The 25,945-nt window shown below is 38.1% G+C and overlaps 2 protein-coding genes across 5 annotated transcripts in view; one reads left to right on the top strand and one right to left on the bottom strand.

Moving 5' to 3' along the window:
• LOC110439461 (uncharacterized) overlaps nucleotides 1-25,945 on the top strand; it is a 1,085,403-nt gene that overhangs the window by 143,399 nt on the left and 916,059 nt on the right. The gene's annotated exons all lie outside the window — the stretch shown is intronic.
• Nucleotides 4,995-25,945, bottom strand: part of LOC137490929 (uncharacterized) — a 28,330-nt gene continuing 7,379 nt past the window's right edge. The window contains exons 1-2 of one of the 4 annotated variants that reach the window (XM_073947738.1): nucleotides 13,742-14,240; nucleotides 4,995-9,308 (exon numbers count right to left, since the gene is read on the bottom strand). In XM_073947738.1, the coding sequence (XP_073803839.1) occupies nucleotides 8,559-9,308; nucleotides 13,742-14,161 (1,170 nt within the window). In that variant the 5' untranslated portion in view covers nucleotides 14,162-14,240 and the 3' untranslated portion in view covers nucleotides 4,995-8,558. Of the gene's footprint in view, nucleotides 9,644-10,749; nucleotides 14,329-16,156; nucleotides 16,758-25,945 lie in introns of those variants that run through there. The other 3 variants (XM_073947736.1, XM_068219938.2, XM_073947737.1) reach the window with 3 other exon arrangements.

Raw genomic sequence — 25,945 nt, 5'->3', positions numbered from 1 at the left:
ATACACACGACACGAGGCAGCCACTATCCGAACCCCCGCCCTGGTTCCACGCAGAAATGGAGAAAGGATTTCTCAGAATCCAGGAGTTAATTGACGGATGCCTGAGTAAATTTGCAGAATCCGTGGAGAAAATGGGTAACGAACTACAATCGATGAATCTGAGAATGGTGGAGGTAGAAACTAAACAGAAGGAGACGGAAGAAGCGGTAACGAGCCTTCACAAAGATGTCGCGGATGTTAAATTGGCTGCTGACGACGAAATCAGACTGCTGATAGATAAAATTGATGAACTCGAAAATCAATCTCGTCGCCAGAATTTACATCTTGTCGGTTTCCCAGAGGGAGTGGAAGGTAGGAATGCTGTGGATTTTTTGAAGGAATGGTTACCTAAGATTCTGGATCAGGAGGACGAGTTCTACGAAATTGAAAGAGCTCACCGCACTTTGCAACGACGACCGGCTGAAAATGGCAAACCGCGGGCCATTCTGGTTCGATTCCTTCGGTACAGAGACACACTTAAGATCCTCAATGCGGCCAGAGAAAAGGGCAAGCTCACCTATGGCAACTCTAGCATTATGATTTTTCGGGATATGTCATCCACCCTGTTTAGAAAGCGACAAAAATTCAGCGCACTCAAAAGACAGCTACGCAATAACGATGTGTCTTACGCCGTACTTTATCCTTCGACGCTGAGGATTCAGCTGCCTGAGGGACAAAGATCTTTCAACTCCAAGGCATCGGCAGAAACTTATCTTCGACAACATCATCCACATCTGCTTGTCGGATAAGACACTAAAACTATATCGACGAATTCCGGATCATCCAACTCTAACATTACCTGAACAATCACACCAAACTATGCTAAAAATATACGGTGGATAACTTTTCTCTCAGATGAACATGTTAGAACTTAACGTTAACTCTGTCAAGAGTGATCTTTATATTGAAAAGCTGGCAAGAGAAATATATGTTCATATTTTTGTTCAAATGTTTACTAACTTGCATATTTCGGAAGTAAAGTACATAATATAAGTATTTGTGGGGATATACATAACTTTTTAGGGAGCTTTAAGTTTGGACAAGAAGTCAAGGTCGACTGTATGATGCAGTGCACACTCAGTCATAGGGGGTTTAAAGTTTCACACTTCGTTTGGGGAAGTGGAGGTAGGGGGGATTGGACAGAACACATATTCGATTTATTTAGGTGTTGGGCTGTTTAACCATATGTTCTCAAGGCACTCAGGAAATAAAACATTAATTTATAGTTAATGTCAGATACACTGAAATATAAATATGTGACTTGGAATGTTAACGGTTTAAATCAAAGACTTAAAAGAAAAAAAGTAATATTATACCTCAGAAAGCATAATATTGGAATTGCTCTTCTACAAGAAACACACTTGACTGATCCCGAACATCTAAATCTTAAAAAAGCAGTGGTCTGGACAAGCTTTTTTTTCTTCCTTCACATCGCAATCAAGAGGGGTGGTCATACTTATTGATAAAAACATTCCCTTTAAAATGGAATCTGTTGATAAAGACAAAGCAGGCAGGTATATTATTTTAAGAGGAACGATTGAGATGCAAAGAATAACCTTAGTAAATATATATCGTCCTGAAATGGAAGGTGCCGATTTTATTCACAGTATATTCTTTAAATTTGCTTGCCCAACTGCAGAGCTGATAATTGGAGGAGACTTTAATGTAGTTTTGGACCCAGTGTTAGATAGATCATCTACTAAACTGTTACCCTTAAGTCAAGTTGCTAAAGCTCTAAAATACGAACTTTCAAGTTTTAATTTAATAGATGTATGGAGATTTAAGAATAAAACAAAAAAAGAATATTCCTTCTACTCGCATAGGCATAATAATTACTTCAGAATTGACTACTTTTTTGTTCCAAAAGCGAAGGATTATTTGATTGAATTGTGTGAGTATTTACCAAGAATATTGTCAGATCATGCCCCGTTACTTATTTTGGCGCAATGCTCTCTGGAAATGCCTAATTATAAGCTTTGGAGATTTAGGGGCCATTTACTATATAGCTTTGACGCATTAAGCTTCATAAATAATAATATAGAAAATTTTATTAGTACAAATAAAAGTTCTGCTTCTTCGGGTGTAATCTGGGAGGCCATGAAGGCATTCTTATGGGGTCAAATCATAGCTTTTTCTTCCGGTAGAAAAAAACAATATCAAAAACAGTTACAATCACTTGAAAAGAAATCTCAGTAATGGAAAGGGAACCTTTTAGAAATAAAGATGCTCAGCTGCTTCAACAATTGCAGTAAAAAAAATGGAATATGATATTCTATCATCCAAAGAAACAGAAAATGCACTTCTCAGATCACGGCAGAAGTATTACGAACATGGAGATAAGATCGGGAAAATGCTAGCATGGCAAATAAGAAAAGAAGAAATTAGTAAATCTATACCTAAAATATATTCATCCGTAAATAAAATTATTAAACACCCCAAATTAATTAACCAAGAATTCTTAGATTTTTATAAGTCACTTTATAAATCTCAGGGAATAGAGGAGGCGACGATTAAAATGTTTTTAAGTAAATGGGATATACCAGTCTTAAGTGATAATGATCGAGAAGAACTTGAAAAAGAAATTTCGAAAAAAGAGATGCAATTTGCAGTTACTGCTCTAGCCGGGGGTAAAACACCTGGGTTAGACGGGTTTTCGATGGATTTTTATAAAACTTTTTTTTCTAAATTAGCAGACCCGTTGTTTTCAATGTATACAGAGGCAATTCATAAAAAAGAATTACCAGAGACTTTAAACCAGGCTTTAATCACAGTTCTTTTAAAATCTGGCTAAGATCCTAATCTATGTGCTTCCTATCGGCCAATCTCACTGCTTAATTCTGATTATAAAATTCTTACCAAAATGATTGCATTACATTTAGAGCGGGTACTGCCTAGTTAAGGTCACATGGACCAAACTGGATTTATCAGAAATAGATCCTCTTTCGATAACATACGGAGGCTAATGAATATTATTTATTCAGCAAAACAAATTGATTTTCCGGTGATTGCTCTTTCTTTAGATGCAGAAAAAGCTTTCGACCGAGTGGAATGGTCTTATCTGATTGCGGTTTTACAAAAAATGAATTTCGGTCCAAACTTTATTGAGATGATTAAGATGTTGTATAGGAATCCATCGGCATCCATCCGTACTAATTCTGATGTATCTGAACATTTTTATTTATCAAGAGGAACCAGACAGGGATGTCCCCTCTCCCCGCTATTCTTTGCTCTAGCGGTAGAACCCCTGGCTATTGCAATACGGACACTTAAATCAATCTTTGGATTAGAAATAGGAGGTTGTATACACAAGATATCATTATACGCGGATGATGTGATGCTATATCTAACTAATCCTGATTTATCTCTATCTAATTTGTCTCAACTCTTAGAAAACTTTAGGGACATATCTGGCTATAAAATTAATTTTAATAAAAGCGTTATGATGCCATTGAATTCGGCTGGGGAGAAAATACCCTTAGATAACATTCCTTTTTTATGGAATACTGAAAAAAATTGTTTATTTAGGAATAAATATTCCTTCGAAATTGGAAGAAGCATACTCTTTGAATTATTCCCTACTACTTAAAAAGGTAATTAGAGATCTGGAAAGATGGAATCCACTAGCATTATCACTAATTGGCAGGATAAACTGCATAAAAATGAACATTCTTCCTAAATTTTTATATTTGTTTCAGACCCTCCCTATTTCTATCCCACAAACGTTTTTTTTAGGAATCTCAACAGCTCAATTAGAAATTTTATTTGGAATAAAAAAAAACTCCTAGGATTAAACTTAGGACATTACAGATGACATCCAAAAAAGGTGGACTACAACTTCCCGATTTTTTGTTTTATTTCTGGGCAGCACAGATGAGAGCAGTGTGGTTTTGGCAGATGGAAGGTACATTGTTACCCTTATGTTTACAAATAGAAAAATATCATGCAAAGGAAATACCTTTAGATAAGGCCTTATTCATTCCTTTGAATTGTGTTATGAAGGCAGTTAGTAACCCATTCATTAGGCATACTTGCAAATTGGGGTTTGTAATCAAGAAAAAAAATAATTGGCTACTTTCAGTGTATAATAATACTCCGTTTCACTGTAACCCATCTCTTCCTGAAGCATTAAGAGATGGAATAACAAAATACTGGTATAAAAAGGGAATACAGATGTTTGGAGATTTATAAGAGCAGGGCGTACTAATGACATTTGAACAATTGAGATTAAAGTTTTCCCTTCCTGTTAAACATTTTTTAAAATATATTCAGGTGAGACACTAATTATCACAATGCAAAAGGGTAATTTAGGACCTCTCTCTTCCCTCCCAATAGATGCTATTATAAGAAAGAGAAAAGAACCCAAAGGATTTGTGTCTTATATGTATAGCAACCTTAACGATTTGTATGGGATGGAAGTGTCATCTTCCAAACTTAAATGGGAGAAAGATTTAGAATGCATTTTTGATCAAGATACTTGGGAACATATCTGTAAAAGTGCCTTAACATTTTCATTTAATAGTAGACATACATTAATACAGTTTAATATTTTACACAGGGTATATTATACACCTGAACGATTGCACAAAATAAGTGATTCATATTCAGAACATTGTTCTAGATGTAAGATTGAGGTTGATACATTATTTCATATGTTTTGGACATGTTCCAAACTTAAAACCTATTGGAGAAATATGATACAAACTATTAGTAAAATTGCCAATGTTAACCTTTTACCTGATCCAAGATTTATGTTGTTGGGGGATGAGTCGGTTCTTCTGTTCGATCAAAGGAAAAAATTACGTTTAATTAAAATGGCTCTGATAGCAGCAAAGAAATGCATTGCTATACATTGGAAATCAGTAGAACCACCAAGTCATATTGTATGGCTTAGAGAACTTTCTTCTTATGTTCCTGTTGAAAAAATAATGTTTAATCTTAAAAAAAAAACTCTTAAATGTTTGAAAAGACTTGGGGAAAATTTATTGAATACATGAATAACTTGGATGTTACATTGACTGAAAATACTGATGGAAAAGTATGACACTTCATTGCTTTAATCCTGTATTTGTCATTATTGTTTGTTTATTTCCTCTTAATTTACACATCAGCTCGATGTCTGACAAGTATGTCTGTTTAAGTGTTCTGTCTTGTGAGGGTGGGAAAGGGGTGGAGGGTGGTTAGAAAAGAATGTTTACATGTATACTGAAATTACTCTGTAAATTTTTGATGTGAAAATAATAAAAAATATATTGATAAAAAAAAATCCATGTTGTACACTGTCATTCAAATATCAACATGTGAGGCTTCCCTGGAGCAGAAAAAGAAATGCTCCATATTTACACATAAGAGCAGACTGCACATTTTCCTCTTGCCCAGCCAAATACTCATTCACAAAGCAAAGGAAACCTCATGAACGGGGCAGAAAAGTAAAAATATTAGTTCAACAAACTGGACATGTACAACACAAACTTTCAGAAGCGAAGGCTAGGCCAGCTACATACCTTACAAGAGGCAAAATAGCAAAGTCAATTATGCATGGACCCAGTCAATAATTCTATAGCACACTTCAATCAACACCTACAGAGCAGCATCTGTCTGGGAACATGAGTAAATGCCTGAGTAAAAAGTATTAAAAGTGATAACCTCGGAAGTTCGCAAAAGGGAAGCCATTCACTCTGACATCCTGAAAGAAGTACACATAATACAATACTCAGAGAATGTGACAAATTACTTCAAATTACCAGGGTACATACAGTTTTCCAGTACAGACCACTTCTCTGTTTATTTGTACACAGAGCGTGTTATCAGCTTTCTTCAACATCATTTGCGATTCGGCCCGATCAGCCGAATCGTGTGTTTTACTATGCACTCGTTCTTCCAGGAAAGGATAGAAATGCACCACCTCTGCCCATTTGTGAAATGCTCTCCAACGCTTACTCAGTGCCGCCAATCACATATTAGCTCATGAGCTTTCAATTAGATTTGTCAAAATACACCAAAATCAACATTCACCACATCGAGACTGATTACAGCTGGGCTTTGATGCTGAGTGTGCTTCATGCTTTCAACAAAGAGAACATGAGCTGTTATCTTGACAGAGCATATCAGTTCTGCACGGGACAAAAATCATGGAATGAAATTAAGTCATTTACTATCCTGCATATTTGCTCACCGCACATTTTGAAAGCTGTCAGACAGTCCATCCGTAGGCAAACAGATGACAAGGGTCTGGGAGACTTTGCCACCTATGCTTTCGCCAGACTCCAAAATGCCGCCAACATGACACAAGCAACAATTGTGTTCCGTGCACTGTGTGTCCTGCTCACAAGCCCACAAAACACAAGCTGTGTTAAGGAAAGTCTGTCTCTTTTGGAAACTGTCATTTCAAAGAGCAAAGACAATCCACTTGAAGAAAATATGCAGCCTAAAGACTGGGAAATCTATGAGAGTGAAGAAAGGAGAAATTCATTGACCATCATGGCCAGATCACCATTCGTAGCTTATTTTAAGCAAGTTATGGAAAAAGTGAAGAAGGAAATATCAGATGGTCTATCAGAGTTGCCACAAGAGGACAACCCATACTTCTGTCCAAGCATCATCACTATCCTTTTTCACACCTAAGATAAGTCATTATTTGTAACTTTAGATGCCATGGTTTCTAAAACAAAATCTGTCAGTGTTATCTTCATTCTCATCTTCAGCGCTTTACAGTTTTTCGCGGTAGTAGCTCTCTCTGTCATCCCAAGCCAGAAGGCATTGATTGACAGCTGAAATTTCAGTGCTAGAGCAGGTGTGGGCCAATAAGAAGAGCACGAAGGCAGGGATAACATTACGGACTTGGCTTTGGTTACTGCAGCAAGTTGACATGACAACTGTTTTAAACCATTCCTGAGCGCTGCGTCTCGCGCTTTAAGTGCAGGTGGTCCAAGTAACATCCAAGTAAAAACTGGTCGCACACAACAATTTTTTGCACTCGCACAAATGCTCCCAAATATATTTTGAGGTCGCATATTTCGGGGGCATATGCGACCAAAATGGTCGCAATTTCGAGCCCTGTTGTATTTCCTCCAATCTATGACATATCTTTTTGATTTTGGGATCTTTGATTTTATTGATACTCTACTCTGCCTATTGTTTCCTTATTCTTGCTTAAACTTATTTGATCATATTAAAATATCTGGATCTTTTTATTACCATATTTAGTCTCTATATCTGGCAATATATCTGGCAATATTATATTCTTTTATTTCCAGCTAGGTTTTCAAGTTATATATTTCTACTAATTATAGCAAGGGATTTTACGTGTATAAAATAGAATTCCTTTATGTCTTTCTACCAGTATGTTACTCAATGACTCGAGTCTTGGTGTGTCGTTGGTAAGTTCGGTTAAATATCATTCTTTCATGTAAATCATGTAAATGTCCATCATCTGTAAATAAAGTCAAGAAGTTTTACCAGCCTCTCAGAGTTCTTTGTTAGGATCTGTCAGGTTTTACTCTTCTTTCAAACAGAGCTAGTGTTGTCCCTTTAAAAGTCACATAGTTTTCTCTTCTTCGATGTCACTCCAAACTTTGCCAAAATCTTTGTTTCTCTTTCCCAGAAATTCCTATAATGGTTTCTTCTTCGTTGTTTATCAGTTCTTTTTCTTTCAGATCTCTTGATGCCTGTCATCAAATTGTACATGACCTGCCCGTTTTCCAGAAAAGATTCTAAGTTTTGCCGGCGGTGGTGATTGGAACTTAATCCCCTTTTCTTTAAGAATTTTTCCTATTGGAGCAAAAACCCGTCTTTTCTGTTGGAATTCAGGTGGGTAATATTGGTCAAAGAAAATCCTTTTTTCGTTCCACTGTATTACTTTCTTTATCCATGCAAAGTGGAAAACCAGGTCCTTTGTTTTGTTTTCCAGTAAGAATATCAACGCTGATCTAGGGTGTGTGTCATCAGGTTGTTTTGGTCCGAGTACCCAGTGACACCATTGGATTTTAAGGTTCAATTCATCAAGTGACAGTTTGTTTTGCAATGCAATGCTAGCTGACGGGCTATTAGCTATCCTGTCCGTCTCTGATTTTTCATCTGTTGATTTCTCGTTTTTTTCAGGTTTCAATGGTTGTTTTGTCCTAGCCTTTTTGTCCCCCCTCAATGTTATTTAAATATGGTTTTGGTTATTACATATGATGTAAAAAGGAGGATTAATACCAGTGTGTATGGGAGCTCTCTTTCTATGCTGCTACATGTGTCAACGCCATACTGGAAACCATCCCATGTGTTTCTTAAGCTGCCCCGAATGAGTGAAACTCTGTACACACTGATCATGTCTACGGTTTCTCTCCAGTGTGAATCCTCTAATGTGTTTACAGGGTTCCTGAGTGATAAACCTCTTACTGCAGAGTGAACACTTGTACGTTTTTTATCCAGTGTGAATCCTCTGGTGCTGTTTCAATTCTGCAGCAGTAATAAAAGTCTTCTCGCACTCCAAGCACATTTACTCTCTCACACCAGTGTGGATCTTCATGTGTTTTTTAAGGTGTGATGAGTGGGTAAAAACTCTTCCCGCACCGAGTGCATGTGAATAATCTCTTTCCCGTGTGGATCCTATTGTGTTTATTAAGGTATGATGATTGGTTGAAACTCTTCCCACACTTAGTGCATGTAAATGGTTTTTCTCCAGTGTGGATCTTCATGTGTCTATAAAGTGATGATGATAGGCTGAAACTCTTCCCACACTGAGGGCATGTGAATGGTTTCGCTCCAGTGTGGATCTTCATGTGTCTATAAAGCGAGGATGACTTGCTGAAACTCTTCCCACACCTAGTGCATGTGAATGGTTTCTCTCCAGTGTGGATCCTCATGTGTTGATTAAGGGATGATGATTGGCTGAAACTCTTCCCACACTGAGTGCATGTGAATGGTTTCTCCCCATTGTGGATCATCATGTGTTGATTAAGGTGTGATGAGTGGCTAAAACTCTTCCCACACTGAGTGCATGTGAATGGTTTCTCCCCAGTGTGGATCATCATGTGTTGATTAAGTTGTGATAAGTGGCTAAAACTCTTCCCACATTGAGTGCATGTAAATGGTTTCTCTCCAGTGTGGATCCTCTTGTGTAGATTAAGATTTGATGATTGGCTAAAACTCTTCCCACACTGAGGGCATGTGAATGGTTTCTCTCCAGTGTGGATCCTTATGTGTAGATTAAGATTTGATGATTGGCTGAAACTCTTCCCACACTGAGGGCATGTGAATGGTTTCTCTCCAGTGTGTATCCTCATGTGTTGCTTAAAGGATGATAATTGGCTGAAACTCTTCCGACATGGAGTGCACTTGAATGGTCTTTCTCCAGTGTGGATCCTCATGTGTTGATTAAGGTTTGCTGAGTGGCTAAAACTCTTCCCACAATGAGTGCATGTGAATGGCTTTTCTCCAGTGTGAATCCTCAAGTGAATCTTCAGTTTGCTTTTGATTGCCAAACTCTTTCCACACTGAGTGCAGGTAAAACAACTCTTGTCTCTCACTTTTAAAATACCATCAGTCTCTAAATGAGTTTTGTCCTCAATCTTGACATGATGTTCCTCCTCTTTACTCTCCTCATAGTCTTCAATTAGGTCTGAAAAAAAAAAGTTAAGTTTTTAGTAAATCATTAAAGCTCATCGAAAGCTGAAGTAAAAGGGCTCTAACACATTGGCTACACAAACCTTAATTTTAATGCACATTAAATGTAAAGACATAGCAGATCATATTTAGATTAATCTTGTCACATCAACCTCCTGGGGTCCATTACACTGTCACCAACTCGGTCCCAGTCATTCCCCTCGTTGGCCAGCAGAGGCCACCATCCCCAGACTTCTAGCATTACATCATCCACCTAGACTGATTGTGCACACACCTGAACTGAATCTCGGTAATGACCCACGCCACCTATATAAGCCACACTCAAACCACTGTTCAGTGCGAAGTCTTGTTTAGCCCCGGCCAGCATTACTGAGCGGTCTTTCCTGCCTGATCTCCTGTACATTACCCCGGACTGTTTCTGACTCTGAATTGCCTTCTGCCTGCCCACGACCCTTGGTTGTTACACGGACTCTGAACCACGCTGCCTGCCCACGACCTACGCCTGTCATAAGGACTCTGAGCCACGCCGCCTGCCACTGATCTATGCCTGGTAAATCACTCTGTCTGTTAGCCGCCAGCCCCACAACCTTTATTGATTACTGTTGATGTGTGTTCGCACTTTAGTGCGTGTTGGATGTTTGTGTTTGACTGTGTCTAATAAATACTGCCAAATGGATCCCTCCATGTCAGTCTCCCTATTACATACACACATGCACATTTAAGTGTATTCTTATATGATTAATCCCAGATCATTTTTGGTCATATTGATGAGACACAAATTTGAAAGCTGTAAATGGCCAGTTTTTTCATTTTTGTATGCATTCGTAATCACTCAAAACAACATGTTTTTGTAAAACTTGTAAAGCAGATAGGGAATGTTTTTCATTCTGTGCCTGAATGGTAAACCTGTCAAAAAAAAACAGCTGAATCTCTGAGTATTTGCCTCCATAGACATGAGACATATCTGCATAAAGCCTGCACCTTTGAATGACAAATGTTCTAAGGGTTAGTAATCTACAGTGCAGAATTCTAATACTTAACAGTCTCAGATCATCAAACAAATGTGAATATTGTTTAAAGAGAACACAATTAAACACATTGTGCAGTTTTTAAGGTTTTTATTCTTAAAAGGAAGACAAAGTACTGAACTACATAGCCTTGTGTGAAAATGTTTTTCCCCATTAAAACATAACTTTACTTTTTCACACCGGCTTCAAGTTCTCTAGCCACACCCAGACCCGATTACTACCACATGTTTGCAATCAATAAATCACCTAAATATGACCTATCTGACAAAGTGAAGTAGACCAAAAGAGCCTCAAAAGCTAGACATCATGCCAAAACCTAAAGACCTTTAAATACAAATGAGAAAGAAAATACTTGTGTCACGAGTTAAAAAAAAAGTGAACTCAAATGCAGAAAAACAATGTGTTTGGGGAGTGAGTCCTGGAATAAGCAAAAGTCAAAGTAAACATCTGATCAGGTGAGCACTGAGAAAGTGCCGTGGGAAAAAACAACCAGACACTCACTCACTTGCATTCCTGCACACGAATACAGGGTGAGAAACAAAATAATATGCACACAAATGATTGATAACATACTGACAAACATGAAGGGAAATGATGTTGTATAAACAGGAAAAAAAGGGAATCGAGAGCTCCTGTGACTGCAAATAAAAGCAGATAACGAAATAACCTGTAACCCAGAACAGAAGAGAGCAAATCTGTGAGGTATGGTGACAGTACCCCCTCCCTCAAGAATGCCCCCTAGCATTCCCTTAAGACTCACTGTGGATCTATTTAAACTGATCAATGAGAGAGCGGTCCAGAATATTCAGAGCCGGAATCTAACATCTCCCCTCTGGACCATAACCCTCTTCCAGTATATTATCAATACTGATAATCTTTCTACCTCTCCTCCTCACAACAAGGAGCCAGTGCACTGTGGATGTGAATGCACCCTCAACCAGTCTGGGACGCAGAGGTTATGGGCTGCAGGGGGAGAGAAGAATGGGCTTGATATTGGACATATGGAAAAAACAGATGAATGTCTTTAAACTTAGAGCTTAATTTGAACAAACACTAGACTGAGCACCTTGATAATAGAAAAAGGTCCAATAAACTTGGGTCTCAATTTATGTGAGGGAAAGCTGAGAGGAATGCCTTTGGAAGACAACCAGACTTTCTGACCACACATATATAGAGGGAGCAAACGCTTCATTCCTATTGCCAGTCCTTTTCTGGTGATCCTTCATGTCTAGAGGCATCTCTGAATGAAAAAATGCATAAGGAAACAATGGCATCTGGTTTTTGGGAAGAGAATACGCTTATTTCACACGGCCACCATTTTAAACAAAAAACCATTTTAACGAAAGCTAGGCTGTGGTGGGAAAACACATGGAAGTATAGGATCATCACTGTAAACATTGCAACAACTAGCTGTGGACTACAAACCTCCAGCTGTTGCCGTGATTTCAAAGTGCAGATGGTGCCTGGCCATTGGTCTGTGGATGGTGCTCGTTAGAGGCTAGTAGTCGCCCCCAGCTGTCGGCAGAATTCTGCCCAAAACCTGGACACAAATTGCAGACCCCTGTCTAAAACCATGTCAACTAGGAGGCCAAGAATACGGAACATGTGGTCCAAGACAATGGCTGCTGTTTCCCTCGATGAAGATTATTTGAGGAGTGAAATAAAGTGAGCTGCTTCAAAAATCTGCCCAATACAGTGAGGACTACTGTGTTGCCACTGAATGGTGGTAACCCAGTGACAAGCCAACAAAAACTGACCAGTGTTCCACACCATTGAGAGCCACCAGAACCATTAGCCCCATTTCCACTATCGCACCAAAAGCGAGGGAGCCCAGGCCAGTCGCGTTTCCACTGTCACTTCCAGGGCCTGATCAGGCCAAAGCTGGGCTTCTTTGGAGCGAAATATAGGCTATAGCCTATTTTATTACTTGCCCTTATGTCCTGAAACACTTAACACTCTCCTTTCCTTTCGTTTTTAAATAAATTGCTCTTAGTCATTATATTTTCAAAACTTGAGGCCCTGGTATACTGAAAACTAGCTGTCCTGGAGCTCCACCTTCCTTGATGTGTGGTGTCTTCCCAGTGATTAGTTTCGCATTCGGGGAGTAAGAAGGAGAACATCATCCAAAACAACACTAGCTACATGAATACACTGGAGAGTGGAGTACAGATGTATCCGCACCTGTACAATCACTTGCAAAGAGAGATTTTAAGCCGCTGAGATGCTGTTTGTCAGATGTTTATGAAACTATTCTTCTCTCAGCCGCCAGCAATGTTTACGGTAAACGCGATGAGCGCAACACATTTACAACCCCACCTACTGCAGTGTAGGAAAACAGAATACCATCACTCAGCCTTTTCAAACATTATTTAGACATGAAACATCCTGTGCTTGTTTTGCTGCATTCAGGTCATGTGTGCAACTTTTTGTCCAATTGTAAAGACACTGATCAGATTTGTACGGTTTCTCTCCAGTGTGAATCCTCTTTTGTGTTTTCAGATCTGTTAACTGATTAAACCTCTTGTCACAGTGTGAACACTTGTAGGGTCTCTCCAGTGTGAATCGTCTGGTGCAGTTTAAATTTGAGCTGTAATAAAAGTTTTCTCACATTCAAGCACATATACTCTTTCACACCAGTGTGGATCTTCATGTCTACATTAAGGTTTGCTCATCAGTTGAAACTTTTCCCAACACACTGAGTGTATGTGAATGGTCTTCAGTGTGGGTCTTCATGCGTTTATTAAGGTCTGATGAGTTGCTAAAACTCATCCCACACCAAAGCTGCAATTACACTAGAGTTTGAGCATGAGAAATTCTTTTGTACGATGCTGCGAAAAGGGGCGGGATTAAACAAAATGATTAGACATAAATGGTTTCTCTTCAGTGTGGCTCATCATGTGTCGCTTAAGGGATGATGATTGGCTGTAATTCCTCCCACACTGAGTGCATGTGAATGGTTTCTCTTCAGTGTGGATCCTCATGTGTAGATTTAGGTCTGATGAGCAGTTAAAACTCTTCATACACTGAGTGCATCTGAATGGTTTCTCTCTAGTGTGGTTCCTCATGTGTTGATTAAGGTTTGATGAGCAGTTAAAACTCTTCCCACACTGAGTGCATGTGAACGGTTTCTCCCCAGTGTGGATTCTCATGTGTTGATAAAGGTTTGATAAGCTGCTGAAACTCTTCCCACACTGAGCGCATGTGAATGGTTTCTCTCTAGTGTGGATCCTCATGTGTTGATTAAGGTGTGATGAGCAAATAAAACTCCTCCAACACTGAGTGCATGTGAATGGTTTCTCTCCAGTGTGGATCCTCATGTGTAGATTAAGGTACGATGATTTGCCGAAAGTCTTCCCACACTGAGTGCAAGTGAATAGTTTTTCTCCAGTGTGGATTTTCATGTGTAGATTAAGGTGTGATGATTGGTTGAATCTCTTCCCACACTGAGTGCATGTGAATGGTTTCTCTCCGGTGTGGATCCTCATGTGAGTCTTAAGAATGTCTTTTCTTTTAAAACTCTTTCCACACTGAGTGCAGGTGAATTGATTCTTGTCTCTTCTTTTCAAAATATCATCAGTCTGTAAATGAGATTTTTCCTCAATTTTGACATGATGTTCCTCCTCTTTACTCCCCTCATTCTCTTCAATTAGGTCTGATATAAATAAATAAAACATTAGTTTCCATTAAGTCTTAAAAACTATCAAAAGTGAAAAGACACTGGAAACATTGGCTACACACACTGTAATTTTAATGCACATTAAATGTAAATAAATCAGATCATATTTTGTTTGGTCCATTAACATGTACACATTTAAGCAGATTCAATTCATCTTTATTTATCTAGTGCTTTTACAATGTAAACTGTCAAAGCAGATTAACATAAAAGTTATAGTAAATGGGCTCTATGCACAAACTCTGCTGACGTGTTTCCGGTAGAATATCAGTCAGGCTCTTCCGCATAGCGAAATCTGATAGTGGCGATTTCGTTCTACAGTGAAATCTAATAGCGGTGAAACCTAAACAAATCAGAGCATGGCAAAGAAGGAAGATTGAAGGATCTAGTGCCAGTGGATGCTCAGCATCTGAAACATCATTATTGTTGATTAATACACCAGATCAGACTAATAATCACAGTGAAGAGGTAGAGTAACTGAAAGGAGACTGCTTCAATGCTACTTTTAGTGATGTTAAAAGATTCTAAAGGTACAGTAAAAATGATGTACTAGAATTTAACCAAGATGATAGTAGTAACAAGTTGTAATTGTATTTTATATAAAATATTAAATTTTTAACCATATTATAGTAAATTATATTATACTGTATATACTGTATACATGCATATACACACCCACATCAAACATTCTAGTATCATATAAGAGGTCAATAACAAACTAAAACAAATATGTTAAGCACAAGTCTTTATACTCAAAGCCAAATGCATTTCTATCTGATTTATTCATTTACATCCTACAACATCTAGAGTCATGCGTTCAGAGTAAGAGCAACTGTGAGGGAGAAGCCATCCTTCACAAGACTATAGGTCCACACTGAGCATCTCATCCACAGGGTGAAGCAACAAGCTGGACAGTCATCGTCTCTTTCTATTACAGCGAGCATCAACCAGATTTACACAATGGCTTACCTTCTGCCCATCAGTAAAAGTTTAAGCTAAAGATTACAAACATAAATAACAGAACAATTTGAGTGAACATTTGCTCTGCACTAATGTAAATATATAAATCACTGTAGATACTTGCACTAATGTAATTATGCAGAGTTTATTGTGCAGAATTATGTGATGTACCACCTCCGCCTTCAAGCAAAAATCAGGCAGGCAACTTCTGTCAGACCCCCAGTGATGCTCAATAATGCAAAATGCATTTGTTTCAAGTAGCAAAAATGTAACAAATGGGATACCCTCTTAAACAAATTTTCAACAAGGAAAACCCCAAACTATCTAAATATAAGTAATTAGACATTTGCACTGCAGCATAAATATAAATAATTTTTTTGACACGTGTAAATTTGACAATTTTAAACAAAAAAAGTTGTGTGAGTGTTTGTTCAAATCTGCAGTCATCTTGACAGGTAAAAAAAAAAAAAAAAAAAAAAAAGTTTGGCTTCCCCTGAAACAATTTGATGTTATTGTAGATGAGCTGGATCCCGAGTATAAATAACCATCCCGAGTATAAATAACCTTTCACTCAAACTTTGCAGCTTATCTGACTTCACTATCAACCTGAAATGCTGATCTCCCGTCACTCCACTCTTATAGGACAGTGAGAAATAACCCATAGTAACGTTTATACTAATGGATATTGAGGACACAATGTACACATACATGTAAATAGATAGACAGGCAGATGGATAGAAATGATACAGGTAATTAAAACAACATAAAAATCAATATGAACTATGAGGAAAAAAAGATATGGCTAGCATTTAATTGCTTTTCTTATATATAGCATAATAATACTCACCCTCAAAATGATCGATGCAACTCGAAATGTAGAATTTTAACCCCTTTTCTTCTTTGCTGTTTGGTGTGACAGCACTCTTTCTCACGATTCCATTATTGTCCTTCATGGTTATGCAAGGAAACTTATAAACAACGAGTGTAATCTATCATCATCAACTGCGCCATCCGCTTACAGTGATCGTGGTGCTGTACCAGAAGTTGACATGAGGGCTAATCACAAACGCGGAAGAGATCTTGCATAGAGTCCATTAAAACTGTGTCAGTCGAGGGGGCGCTGCCAAGCGTGATGGAGTAAACACGTGTTTTCAGCGCTCCTATATAATCTTAAAAAACTGTTATATTAACAGCTGTTTAATGTCTGGGAATGAACAGTATTTGTTCTTGCAAACGAACAGAAGACCACGTTGATTAAATACAGTCAAGGATGGCAGCGAATCTCCATAAATACAAGTATTCTGGCCCTACCACCGTAAGGCCCGAAGCCTCGGGGCAGAGTAGTTCCAGTGAGCCTGGATCTCCTTCTGGACGGCCTGACGATACAAATACTGTCTTCGAGAAGATAAAGGCGGACATTCTCTGCTCCTTAAGAGTGGACAAATGATCTGTAATAACTAAAAAAATTGAAGAACGCATTGACAGAGGATTTTGATGCACTTAAATCTGAACTACAGGCTATGAGACCCGAAATCTTGAATAATGCCACCGCTATGCCATCTGAAATTGACCAAATAAAAGAGAACATTAAGGATGTAGAGGGAGGACTCTCAACTTGGTCAGACGAGATGGTCACTCTCCAAGCAACTGTAACTAAACTCACAAGGCACGTTGACGACTTAAAAGAAAAATGTGAAGATATGGAAGGGCGCATGAGAAGGTGGAAATATGCGCGTTACTGTAATCTCCGAGCTCCCGGGATCAAAACTACAGCAGTATTTAAACTGCTAAAAAAAGTGCTTCAAATGAACAGAGATGTCAAAATTGACCACTCACATCATAGCCTTGTTCCAAAAAGGCCAGGGGACAAGCCTTGTACCATAACCGCAAAGTTACATTACGATGGAGATGCCGTGGAGATCTTACAAAAAGCCAGAGAACGCACAATGCTCATTCACAACGTTAATCAAATCACCATCTTTCAGGATTACGCCGCCAATGTTGCAGGGGCAGAGCAGTCTTCACTGATGTCAGGAGAGCTCTTCGGGGGCGACAGGACGTGCAATATGGACAGCTTTTTCCGGCAAGGTTCCGAATTTCACACAATGGAAAAGAAAAGTGGTTTCAGATTCCGTCCGAGGCAATGGATTATGTGAAAAAGAAAATCATATCTGACAATCAATCTAATAGTTGACACTTATTCTACCTGAAGATTACAACACTTAACGATGAGTATCCTGCATTCAAACTTATTAGGTGATAATCCACTCTCGACTCCTTACGTTGGATTTGACTGATCATTACAATTAATTTCCCTGAGGTATTTGTTTTCTTCCATGAAATGAACGGATTAGCTAACTTTATACAGCAGTTTTTATGCTTGGAAAAACACGTCTCTGTTTATGAAGCTGTTAATTTTGAGTTTCAAAAATTATGGTTCTGTAGGAGTCTGAAACACTGCATACGCCGAATAACACGCATATTCTCGTACATTCGAATGAACGTGAAACTGAGCGCAACATGGAAGAGCGCAAAACCCCTCCTTGCCTCCTCCCTCGAATGAATATGCTAATGACTCTACTTTGGCAAAACCCAACAAAAAAGCAACAGCAAAAGCAAGCCAAATGAGAAACTTTGAATAGAATGTTAATTGGAGGTGCTGCTTTCGGAGGTAGACCAGAGAAAACTTGTTATCTGCAAGTTTGTTCTCCGGAATTAATAACAAAAGAAAAAAAATAGAGTGGAACAGTTGAGCTGATGCTGTTAACACAGTTAAGTTTGAACATAGCACTGAGTGGGTTTAAAAAGAGATAGTGTGATTTATAGGTTTAAAATTTTGCAGCGTCTTTAACAGTGTGAGTGGCGTAGCTTGTAAAACGCATGGTAAATGACACATTCGAGCAAGAACTCAGTTTGAATCCAGATTCTGATGAACTCATCCCCCCCCCAATGTTCCAATGTCTTTTTATTTCATTCTATTTTTTTCTTTTATTACTTAATTTTATTTACTTAAATATTTATTGTTTCTTTAACTTAGTAAATATCCAAAAAGATCTTGAGCGTAGATTTATATTGCTAAATGGCTCTATGGATAGCATTGAACTATCACTCATGAATATATATGCTCCAAAGGAGGATAGACCAGCTTTTATTAAAAAAAGTTTTCAACACAATTATACAGCATAGCTCAAGAATATTAGTAATTAGAGGAGACTTCAATTGTACTATGTCACAACACTTAGATAGACAACCCATATCCAATACCCCATGCTCGTGAATGAGTATAATAAAATCTTAATCTTCAGAACTTACGTATGACGTATGGCGAAGCAATTTTCCAAATCCCAAAGACTTCACATTCTATTAACATAGCCATCAGTCTTACTCCAGAATAGATTATTTTTTTACTTCCAGAGATGAGCTGCACAGAATAACTAGTATGAAGATATTACAGATGGCCACGTCGGACCATTTACCAATAGAAATATTATGGGACTTAGGTAATAAGCATACTTCCAAACAATGGAGACCTAACACTTCGCTCCTCAACAATAATGAATTCATTTCATTTATCACAAGTGAACTTAAATTAAATTAAGTATAAATGACACCTCAGACGTATCTCCACTAATCGTATGGGACTGCGCAAAAGCATATACTAGAGGTAGGATGCACGTGAAGTTGCTGAAGTAAAGGATCAAACTTTGATGCATCACTTGCTTTTGTTCATATCTCGGACAGTTCTACCTATTATAATTTATTAAAATATTAATGACAGCAGAACATGGGTTGCTCTATACATATTTTTATTATGGCAAGAATAAAAGCAAAAAAAAAAAGTACACCTTCTAAAAAAAATACATGTTTCTTTAAATTTAGCCCGCTCCACAATTCACACATTACTGTCTGGCTAGTTTCTCTCCTCTTCTTATGCTAAAAGGCAATAATGGTTCAACAATTCTGACCTTTATCACCAATAAAGCCTAGAAAGAAAGGGCATCAGTATATTGTAAGCCCATAGGTTCAAATAATCCTTTCCAGTTATCTGTGTGTTTTGTTTTCTTGGAGTTTCAGTGCACTTTACTGATGCGTATCTAAAAACAGTTCGCGGAGAGAGAAAAGAGAGAATGCTTTTTGGCATTATATTATACAGTTAATGACGGTATGTAAGGGTCTAAATGTTGTTGTTCTGAGTTTGTATGTTAAGCGGTCTACAAACTTTTTGCGAGTGTTTAAGCTGGCCTCTGCTGATGAAACTGCAAACTATCTACAGTAAACTTTCTTTTAATTGAATCTCTGACTCCTGCTCTTTATCTGATAGACTTGGTTTCATGGCTTTGTGGTTAAAAAATTGTGGTTATAATGAAAGTCAATGGGTGAAAAACAGCCAAGAACATAATGAAAGGGTATAGGGCTGCACAATTATCATATTATTATCATGATAACGATATTTGTGGTCCACAGTCAATAATTAAATATAGTCATGATTTTACAGCATAAACACCCAGCCATTATTTTAATGAGTGGAGTTTACAGATTGTAGCACAACACAAGCATGAGGTGACTGCGTCTAGATTGCAAGTGTTTTTTTCGAGGAATGTAATGGTGATCAGGTAGCCTTTGCTCCTGTTTATTTCAATTCAATTCACCTTTATTTGTATAGCGCTTTTACAATGTAGATTGTTCAGTCCAAACTTCCCAAGGTAACACAACAAACCTCATTAACCACCTTAAAAGCCATCACAAAGTGGCAGTCATCAGTGTGTCAAGTGTAGGAGAATTCTCCTTTGCATTTTTTATGCATTACTAATATCACTAAACCAGACAACATTTGTTTTATAAGTTACCAAATATTCACAGAGATTTAGCAGTTTCTTTTTCAGATGCATTTGCCAGTCTATAGACAAAAGACACTATTCTATAGTTTCTATGTAAAAAAATAAAAATAAAAAAAGAAGTCATTGTGGCCCTGTTCACACGGGTATTCAGGTTTGTTTTCATCAATCTGATGCAACTTTTATTATTTACAAAAAAAGAAAATGCAACTAAGATTTTCAGATCAATTAACTAACTTAATTAAAAGACTAGCCTTTTAATACATGTAATAATGGAAATAATAACTAATTTCCTTTATTTCCGATTAGACGATGTACTTTATTCAGTTTTAATAGATATATATGCTTTTTTTAAAGTAAAATTTGTTTAACAAATATTTTAAATGGCATTCAATTGCAACATTTAATTTTTTTTCCTAATGCTGATATTGGTTGGGTAATAAAGCATGATTTAGTTTAGCTTGCATGTGTGGACATAGTTTGACGTCTTTACCTAAAACTTAAAACATTTATTTAAAATAAAACTGAAAGAAAAAAGGAGACTGACATTTAATTTAAACCACTTGTTTGGTTCTTAAGCCATGATCTGTCTGCATTAATTGAAACGGTATCGTTGCCTGACCTTCATTGATGAAATTGAATTATGAATTATGACATCCTGTCGCCGGGCCTGCTACAGCGATACTTTATGGTTTGAGAAGAAACAAAAGTGGAAACTGTGGATGAAAACCTGTTTGGGAAGACGGGGATAACATGAATTATCTATTCTTCAACGAGAAAAGATCGCAGACACGACACCATGACGGCATTTATTATACAACGCAGGTCGTGTTTATGATCATTAATTTTAACAACTAATATTAATAGCATATCAATAACTCCTCGCACTTTAAACTTTACCTTTTAGAGCTTGTTCTTGTTGGCGCAATATGGGTTTATTACATGTAGGCTATGAATCAGATTATGAAGAATGATTAAAAACATGCTTTTTCTTTGTTGCATCCTATCGGTCAGGTGTTTTATTTATTTATTTATTTATTTATTTATTTATTTATCTATTTTTAAATAAAAAAACAAGCCCTGCAAATTGTTTCATCCAAATTATTGGTTCGCCTTTCTCGTACGCCACAAATCCAAAATGTTCCCAAATAGGCAATGTAACAGGTTTTCCAACGAGTTTCATGGCTGAATTTGAACTCGCTGAATCGCCTCTAACGTTATATTCATAAATGTAGTCCTTGGCAACATCTGTAACAAAAAAAAAAAAAAAGAAGCCCAGTGTAGCAGCCCTTCAGCTTTCAAAGAATAGGCAGAGAGTTTTTGACGGGTGCATTTAAAAAGGTTTACTTGGATGCAATAAAGTTCATCACATAAATCATCGTCTCAGTTCTTTGTTGTATACACAGAAGCATCAAAAGACCAAAGGCACCAAAAGCACCAAAGCACCGTAAAACTAGAGAAAACAAACAAACAACATAGAAAAACAAACAACAAACATTTACAAAACATCTAACATTTTCCAAATAAATCAAACAATAAACAAAACATACCTCGCTCTGCTTGCCGAAGGGACACTAAAAGCTCAAGGCATTCTTCCGAGCTGTACCTGTTAGCTCGTGAACAAACGTAAATTGCTCTTACTCTGCTTTGTCTCACTTAAATCCTATTAGTCTAGAGCGCCCTCCTGTGGTGACTCCAATTAGGGCAAGCAAAGCGAGTACATTAAATCATGGGCAGTTACACTCCCACCAAATCATGGTATGAATCAAACAAACAAAACAAATATCATACATGATTTTAACTTCAAATTTAACTCACAAAATAAATCCACATACAAAATTAACATTATTTGTCTGATGCAAGAAAGTTGCAACTAATCACTCTCAACTATAACAACCAATTTTTGGATTGGTCGCTCAATAACTGAATGTGAAGAATGGTGCCCCAACCCCGTTTTCTGTTTTTGTTCTCCTGTTTGAACTTTAACGCGTCTAACAAGGCCATCGTTACCTGGAAAAACCTCAACAACCCTACCTAACTGCCATTTGTTTCTAGGAAGCATGTCATCTTTAATGATTACAATGTCATTTACTTTAAGATTACGTCGAGGTACGTGCCACTTCTGTCTTGTGGATATATTCAGGAGATATTCCCTTTTCCAACGACTCCAAAACTGTTCAATCAAGTACTGAACCCTGCGCCACCTTTTTGTAGCATACACGTCTTCCTTTAGAAACTTCCCTGGGGGAGGAAGAGCAGTCTCGGATTTCATTAAAACAAGATGATTAGGAGTTAAAGGTTCTAGTGATTTTGGGTCGTTTATTCCATCCACAGTTAATGGTCGACTATTAACAATAGCCATCGCTTCATAAAACAATGTTCTTAGAGAAGAGTCATCCAGTCTACCAGGGCACAAAGAAAGAGTAGAATTCAGCACATTACGCACAGTCCTAATTTGACGTTCCCAGACACCTCCTGAGTGACTAGCTGAGGCAGCATTAAAGATAAACTCACACTGATTTTCCGCAAGATATCTCTCCAGTGTTTTGACATTGCATTCCTTAAGAGCCTGTTTGAATTCATTTCTAGCTCCTACAAAGTTTGTACCACAGTCGCAATAAAGTTGACGAACAGCTCCTCGCAGACTTATGAAACATCTCAAAGCATTAATGAACATGTCTGTTGATAGGTCTTCAAGCATTTCAATGTGGACTGCTCGTGATGAAAGGCAAGTGAAAAGAAGGCCATACCTTTTGTACTCCTTTCGTCCCTTTTTTATAATAAATGGACCAAAACAATCCATACCCGTGTAGCAGAACGGGGAAGAGGCTTCAGTACGTTCTTTTGGAAGTTCTGCCATTTGTTGTTCCTCCACTGGTCGCCTGAGTTTCCGACATTGAACGCAATTGTAGATTAACTTAGCAACCGACTTACTGCCACCAATAATCCAAAATCCATGTGTCCTGAGTTCCATAAGCGTTTGGGACCTTCCTTGATGGCAAATTTTGCTGTGATAGTGTTTTAGAATAAGGTTGGTAATGTGGCTCTCTTTGGGCAAAATTAATGGATGTTTAACCTCTTCGCTAAGAGATGATCCTTTCAACCTTCCTCCAACACGAAGACCATTTTTCAAGATGGGATCCAGGTGGAAAAGTGAACTGGACTTCTGAAGAGTCTTACCTCCTTGGATTGTTTGGATTTCTTGGGAGAAGGCTCGTTCTTGAATAAGCTTAATCACAGCCTGTAATGCACACTTGCGTTCTTCAACGGTGACAATATCCTTAAGACATTTCTTCCTTAATGCTAGCCTTTTTATTCGAGCAACAACATTGATTAGAGTTCTCAGGGAAGAGAAGTGGCCAAATCGATCAAGGAAGTTAGCAGTATCACTACTTTTAGTCAGCCGTACCTGTACAAGTTTGACTTCAGGATCTCCTACTAGTAATTTAGTTGAAGTGTTTGGAGCTGGACACACTTCTTGGTCCCATAGAAATGTAGGTCCAGTCATCCAGTTAGTAGATCTCAACTCTGAAATGAGTAAACCTCTAGAGGCATGGTCAGCAGGATTTTCAGATGTGTTGACATGATACCACTGGCTTGTATTTGTAATTTCCTTGATTAATTGAACACGATTAGCGACAAACACGTGAAACCTTCTTGCTTCATTGTTGAGATATGCAAGAACAACTTGTGAATCAGACCAAAAGAACTCTTGATCGATCATCATTTGCAGTTCAGCTTTTAGCAAAACACTCAGTCTAGCAGAAACCACCGCAGCAGCCAATTCCAGTCTTGGAATACTCTTGATTTTTATAGGTGCCACTCGAGCCTTGGCCATTACTAGGCAACAATGCACTTCATTTTTGTCACTCTTGACTCTTAAGTAGGAACATGCACCATAACCAAGGTTGCTTGCATCTGAGAAATGATGCAACTCTGTCAACACAATCTTACTAAAGGACGAAGGATAGTAACATCTTGGAACAGTAAAATGTTTCAAGTCCTGGAGACTATTTTTCCACTCCTCCCACCGTGGAATTAAGTCATCAGGGAGAGAATCGTCCCATTCCATATTTCTCTGACAGAGCTCCTGCAAAATGCACTTTCCCTTCAAAAGGAAAGGAGCAACAAATCCAATGGGATCATATAAGGAAGATACAATTGACAAGATACCTCGACGTGTTGCAGGCTGATCTTTAAGTTGAGTGTTGAAACTGAATGTGTCATCCTTTGTAGACCACTGTATGCCAAGAACATGACCAGATGATTCAGGAGTCAAATTTAGTGGCTTAGAAGAAACCGCCCACTCTGACGAATCCACACAGCGCAAGACATCTTTCTCATTTGAGTTAAACTTATGGAGACGTAACCCTCCAAGCTTGCACAGGGTTTTAGCTTCTGCAATCAAATCTTTAGCTTCCTGTATAGATGGAACTGAAATTAAGCCATCATCCACATAAAAGTTATTATTCACAAATGAAGAGGCTTCAGAATACTCAGATTTGTACTTCTCTGCGAGATACTTCAGGCCAAAGTTCGCACACCCAGGAGATGAAGCTGCACCAAAAAGATGCACAGTCATTCTATATTCAATGGGCTCTTCTTTCAAATCCCCATTCTTCCACCATAGGAATCTTAAATAATCTCTCTCTTCAGGGGGGACATGAAATTGATGAAACATCTTTTCAATGTCACATGTCACAGCAACGGCTTCCTTCCTGAATCTACAAAGTACTCCCACCAGAGAATTAATCAAATCTGGACCAGTAAGAAGAGTATCGTTAAGAGATATGCCACAGAATTTTGATGAGCAATCAAATACTACTCTTAACTTGTCTGGCTTGTGAGGGTGGTAAACTCCATGATGTGGTATATACCAAGCTATTTCTTTATCAGGTATTACTGGAGCAATCTCTGCATCTCCCTTGTTGAGCATTTCTTCCATAAAAATCTTGTAATTCTCATGGTACTGTTGATTTGACCTTAACTTCTTACCTAAATGCTGCAGACGTAATAAAGCCAGCCTCTTGTTGTTAGGGAGTGAAGGTGGATTACTGCTCTTGAAAGGAAGAGGTAACTGAAAATGTCCATCTTCTTTATGCTTGATGTTATCACTGAGATAACGAATAAAGCGGACATCTTCCTGTGACACATATTTGTCTTCATAACTTTTCTCATTAAAGTCACACTCCAAAACTTTCAAGACATCATTAGCTGTTGGAACTCTCATTTCTTTCACAGACACTCGATGAACAAAACTTTGACTTCCTTGTCTGTCTAAGTGGGGATTACAAAGACCAATAATGCTCCAGCCCAGCGCGGTTTTCTGTGCAAAAGGCTCATTTTCCTTACCGATTATGACCTCTAGGGGAGCCAACGCTGAAGGGCAGTCATATCCAATCAATAGTCCTATATCACAACTCTGAAGTGGTGGCATTTCATTGGCTATGTGCTTAAGATGAGACCAGCATAATGCAGTTTTCTTCGTTGGAATGTGAGCTTTATCCACAGGAATGAAATCACACGTATACACTTGAGGTATTTGGATACATTTCCCACCTTGAAGTCCTCGGATTCGTAGACCACTAACCTTGTTACTTGAAGTAATTGTGTCTGTAGTCGTCATAGTACTGAGTTTCAGCTTCACCGCTTGACTGCTCACTTGCAGCTCATCAATAAAATCCTTCAAAATAAAGCTTGTGTCACTTTGTGTATCGAGTAAGGCATAGGTAAGGATCTCATTTTGTGGCTCTTGTACTGTGGAGATAAACACTGGAACAATACTAGAAGTAGCAGAGACA

The sequence above is a fragment of the Danio rerio genome, chromosome 4, assembly GCF_049306965.1.
Source record: "Danio rerio strain Tuebingen ecotype United States chromosome 4, GRCz12tu, whole genome shotgun sequence".
Taxonomy (NCBI): Eukaryota; Metazoa; Chordata; class Actinopteri; order Cypriniformes; family Danionidae; genus Danio; species Danio rerio.
This window is presented reverse-complemented; position numbering and strand designations above follow the sequence as displayed.